Source organism: Acyrthosiphon pisum, chromosome X (genome assembly GCF_005508785.2).
Source record: "Acyrthosiphon pisum isolate AL4f chromosome X, pea_aphid_22Mar2018_4r6ur, whole genome shotgun sequence".
In the NCBI taxonomy this organism is placed as follows: Eukaryota; Metazoa; Arthropoda; class Insecta; order Hemiptera; family Aphididae; genus Acyrthosiphon; species Acyrthosiphon pisum.
Window position 1 is genome coordinate 92,439,233 of NC_042493.1, and position 5,447 is coordinate 92,444,679.

Below are 5,447 nucleotides of genomic sequence, written 5' to 3' on the forward strand. Positions count from 1 at the left end.
TAGCGTAATAAGCCTAAATAGTTTGTAATATCGATCCGTATTAGGTAAAAGACCGTGAGCGACAATTTTAGCGAAAATGAGATATTGGTATCAACATTTTTCTAAAATTCTGACGCATCGATGAGTAAAATGGCTAAGCGACAATACAAACCTGAGCATGTCATTTTGCCATTTAAAGATTGGACGAAAGCGACATGTCGTGAATGACATAAGACGGGATGCTGAAAAAATTGAGCAACATGTGTCTCAAATATAGTCAAATGCAATGCAACGATTGAGATGTTAGAACTCGTAAAACCATATTATGAAACCGGCGAAATAAGTATGAATTTTATTTTGAAAATACACACTTAATATATATATATTAAGTATATATTTAATATTATATACTTTTTTTGCAAAATTTCTGTTAATCGTCTATTCAATTAACCGTCATAGTCCTGGTCCCGACTGTGACGGTTAATCGAGTTTCTACTGTACTTGAAACTTCTAAAGTATAATATTATATATCTATGATAGTATCACACTATCACGGTTTGATGTTGATGTATAACACGTTATAAGTACCTAATGGATATTGTGATATGATTAATTTGGAATTTATAACAGGTACCTATTATAGGTCAATTTTTTTTTTTTAATACCATATATAAGTAATATATATATATGCATATAGATATTATAGATATATAATATATCTAATACCTAGACTGACAAACCGTCTCCGCTCAGAATCGTTTTTCTTATACAGTGATATCATGTCATTGAATTCAAATTTAATACTATCCATTATACAGTGACCCACTTCTAACCTACTATACAGCAGAGCGACATCCACTTACCCACCTTTTTTGCATTGTTTTTACATTGTTTGTAGGGTTCTGTACGGTAAAACGGGACCCTATTACTAAGGCTCCGCTGTCCGTCCGTCCGTCCGTCTGTCACCAGACTGTATCTCATAAACCATGAAAGTTAGAAAGTTGAAATTTTCACAGGCTATGTATTTCTATTGCCGCTATAACAGCAAATCCTAGAATTTATAATATAAGCAGTGTTGCCAACATGTTTATAGCTTATGATGGTAATATGGTATGGAACCCTTTCGACTCGCACTTGGCCGGTTATTTCTCTTATTTTATTTTAATAATCATATATTTATTTGTATAAATTCGTATATTCATATTTAATTGTACATATACATATTCAATTTTTTTCGCCGTGTTGGAACTAACATAATATGTCCGTGTAGGAATTAACATATGTAATTGTTTACTTGTTACTTTCGTGTAGGAACTTACTATTCCCTGTGAATACCCCACGCAGTATTTCGATTGCAGTACGAGGTGGTCTTCGTAGGTAAGGTAAAGGTTGCCATGTTCGGTCAACTGGAACCCGTATTCCAGCATGTCTCTGTGTGAACATTTGAATTTTGCATAGTATGGCTCCACCTTCTTGTTCGACAGTGCCTTAGAAGGGGGACGGATATACTTCGACTGGTACACTGGAGTGCCGCCCTCGTTTGTTAAATAGGCGAACATCCTGAACGGCTTCTCATTCACCGTGCACTCCGGACCACTGCATGATATATTATAGTCATTAGTGTAATGAGGGGGAAAGAATAATTCTCCTGTGCAAATTAACGTTTATTGCTAATGATGTTTATAATGGCAATGGCAATAGAAATTTTTTGAGAGCGTCTCTCCAGCCCATCCCATATTATGTAAAATGTATGTTTTTTCATAATATGCAATAATTAGTACGCCATTTGTATGTATTTGTATGACACCTTTCAACCACTAACTTTGAAATCTACTCTTGTTGGGGTGGTTACACGTTACGCCAGCCCACTCAAGAATAGATTTCAAAATTAAGGGTTGATTGATTTCATACAAATAGCGTACAAACGAATGACGGTTAGCAATTTCAAATTCCGTTAAGGGGTGGGCTGGGGTGACGTCACGCAAGACCACCCAGGGGTGGATTTCAAAATTAAGGATTGAAAGGTGTCGTACAAATTCATACAAAAACCAAGGTCATAAAAACGAGGACAATGGTCATACAAATGCATACAAAAGGCGTACTTAAGGTTGCATATGAAAAACCATATATTTCACTGACAACAATTATTATGAACACAAAAAAAAAATAAGCCTAATCGATCAAGCCGTTTCGAAGCCAAATCCTAACACAGATTTCTATTTTGCTTTTATAGTATAGATTATATTTTAATTCAAAATATTTTAAGCTAAATATTTTTAATTTATTGGGTATTTATACGTTGGTTATACCATGAACCTCACAACGTTCACATTCTTTGGAAAGTTTGAGTTGACCATAAGTTAATAATAATATAATAATATTAAACATATAAATATAAAGGTACTAGGCAGTATTATAAAATTAAAGCAATTATAATACTGAATAATAAAATAATTGAATAAATGTAATGTTTTCACCAATAATGATTTCAACCATACAGCAGAGCAGTTATCAGTTACCTAATTCCACACTTTTTACATTTTTACTCGTATTTAAAGACCCACTCCTCAGCCGAATTATATCTAATATATTTATAGGTAGCAGCTTTCATGGTCGCCACTGAGAGGTGACAATGGTAGGATTTAATTCTGAAGAGGTACTTGGCCGCTTTCATACATAAAAATTTTTGGACTTCAGCGCCACTTTACAATGACAAAATAAACATGTACCTGACTGCAACTATAGCACAAACACGGTTTATGCTTTCTCCGCTTATCAAATTCATTGGTCAATAGTTATTTTGAATTTTGATATTACGTATCATAATATTCATAGACATTTTTACAAAATATATTTTACCACCTGATATGCACCCCCTCAATTACTAACGAGGTCTGGCATGCCAGACTTGAAACATGTTTTAAGCCACTGTGTGTATAATGTATATCCACATAGTAAAATTACTCATTTCATGAACTGGATATCCAGATATTGAAATTCACCCAGATCGTGAATTTTGACGAAAATACATTATATGGACATTACCTATTTTGTGTACTTTGTGTAATTGTTGTAAAACAAAATTGTTATGTTATTTAGCAATAAATAATTATATTATACCATAGTTTATAATTTATAACTATACTTTTATTTATTGTTCTATGAACAAAAGTATACCAATTACATCACATTACATTACAAATATTTTAATTTTATTTTTCACGATTGATTATGACATCGACTGTTACATAGTATACTTTTCATTTTTAAATATCAATAAAGATAATAATGCTTTATATTGATCTATATTATATTATATTATATGAGGCTATTAGAGAGATATCAAATTTAATTTCGGTAATTCCACATCCAATACCTATCATATAAATGTTTCCATATCGGTTATTCGGATGACGGTTGACGGATAGCTCCTAAGTTATTCAGCAAATAACATTTAGTGAGCGTTTGTGTGTAACACAGGTACTATTTTGCTTGGCAGTTTATCGTGTATTTTTTATTTTATATAGAAGTGAAATGGAAGAAAGGAACGTATTATGTGAAAAGCTAGACGAATATTATACAATGAAAAGTCAAAAACTCCTTGCCAATCAGATAGGTGTGCATGTTTTAAAAATAATATGGTATAATATAACAGTCGATGTCATAATCGATCGTCATGCAAAAATAAATAAATGTTTAAATCAATTGTTTAACTATATTTTATAGTCAATAATTGTTTATATAATAAAATATAATGTACGTATAATGATGGCTTATGAAAAATAAATAAAAATATTTGTAATATTATTTTGTTAAATTATAATTATTTATATAATAAAAATATAAAATACGTATAATGATGGTTTATGCAAAATAAAATAAAAATATTTGTCATGTAATATTATGATGTAATTGATATATATTTTTGTTCATAAAACAATATAGAAAAGTATAGTTATAAATTATAATACTATGATAATATAATATAGTTATTTATTGCTAAATAACATAACAATTTTGTTTTACAACAATTACACAAAGTACACAAAATAGTTAATGTCCATTTCAAGAAATGGATGTCCATATAATGTATTTTCGTCAAAATTCACGATCTGGACGAATTTTACTAACTGGATTTCCAGTTCATGAAATGAGTGATTTTACTATGTGGATGTGACATATACACACATTCGACATTTTGCCAATCAGGACAACTCCTAACCTCCACTATTCCTTTCCCACCAAATAACCACTACACCAACTGCAACTGTAGATACGCTTTATGTATAAGCATTATGTACTATTTTATATTTAAAAATAGACCGCCACTTACTTGGGGCCATCGACCATCATCCGGTCGCCCTTGCAGCACCTGGGGACGCATGTGGTATCGAGGCAATATTGGCTTCGCCTGCACATCAGGGCCACCAGCTCATTGGATGGATCCAGGTCGAAGCAGTAACCATCCAGAAGCCCGTCATTCGCCAGAGCATCGAGATATATTTCGTAGGCATTTAAGTAGATTAGCTCGTTCGGGCCGCCACACGGTAGTACTTCATAATTATAACTAACCATCACCGCATCGGCCACCACCCGGGATTTATCCCTCAGTAGCTGCATCATCCGAAGCATTTGCTCGCCGCCGTCTGCCCCGGACGGTTCACACACGTCGTACAAACCGTACGACTGGCCCAGCGGACAGCACTTCCGGATAGGCACGACTGTCCGGTTGTCATCGCACGTGCCACCACCGAATGCCCCGACCGTATGGAACGTCCTATTTTTGTACTGGCATGACGCGACAAGGTCTCCGCCGCCACTTGCGACTGAACTACTGCTGCAACAGACCACAGCGTCAGCGGCCCACCAACCGATCGCGACAACGAGAAACGCGACTATGGTGGCGAAACACGAACGGACGGTATTCATTGTGTGCGCACACTGTTTGGGCGGCGTCGGCTCATTCACTATCGCGACTGCTAGCCGCCTCGTGTGTCAGGAATGGACTATCGTCGACCACTCGACGAACCACCACCGCCGAACGCCACTTGCTCTTATATATAATATTATAAAAATGTAATAGGTACTATATTATACTGGTTTTCGTTATCTAAATATTATTATATTATTGTGTTTTGAATTACGATTATTATTTAAATCATGTTAGGTTTTACGAATTTTCAATATTATTATTAAATATATTATGTGCAGGAGGGTTATGGCGTAATTGAATCACAACAAAACACTTCATCAAACACCGTGTAAAAAACAGCTAAGTAAAAAAAGAATGGATCTTTAAACAGTATAAAGATGTGATATTAAAAAAAAAAATAATTCTAAGTGAATTGAATTAAGGGGATTCGATACTGTGATTTTCTGTTTTCGTCTAACACACGCGTGACATAGTATTTTAGACGTATATTTTGCCAAACATACCAATTTATCTAATGAAGCGATACGAATTCTGA

The 5,447-nt window shown here is 34.0% G+C and overlaps 3 protein-coding genes across 3 annotated transcripts in view; 1 reads left to right on the plus strand and 2 right to left on the minus strand.

The window, feature by feature from the left end:
- Nucleotides 1-5,007, minus strand: part of LOC100568757 — a 14,436-nt gene extending 9,429 nt beyond the window's left edge. The window contains exons 1-2 of the mRNA XM_029491277.1: nt 4,313-5,007; nt 1,299-1,575 (exon numbers count right to left, since the gene is read on the minus strand). Coding sequence (XP_029347137.1) covers nt 1,299-1,575; nt 4,313-4,908 — 873 coding nt within the window. The 5' untranslated portion in view covers nt 4,909-5,007. The remainder of the gene's footprint in view (nt 1-1,298; nt 1,576-4,312) is intronic.
- LOC100574667 overlaps nt 1-5,447 on the minus strand; it is a 102,837-nt gene that overhangs the window by 74,694 nt on the left and 22,696 nt on the right. The gene's annotated exons all lie outside the window — the stretch shown is intronic.
- The window catches only part of LOC115034408 (G-protein coupled receptor Mth2-like), a 161,282-nt gene that overhangs the window by 17,545 nt on the left and 138,290 nt on the right, over nt 1-5,447 (plus strand). The window lies entirely within an intron of this gene.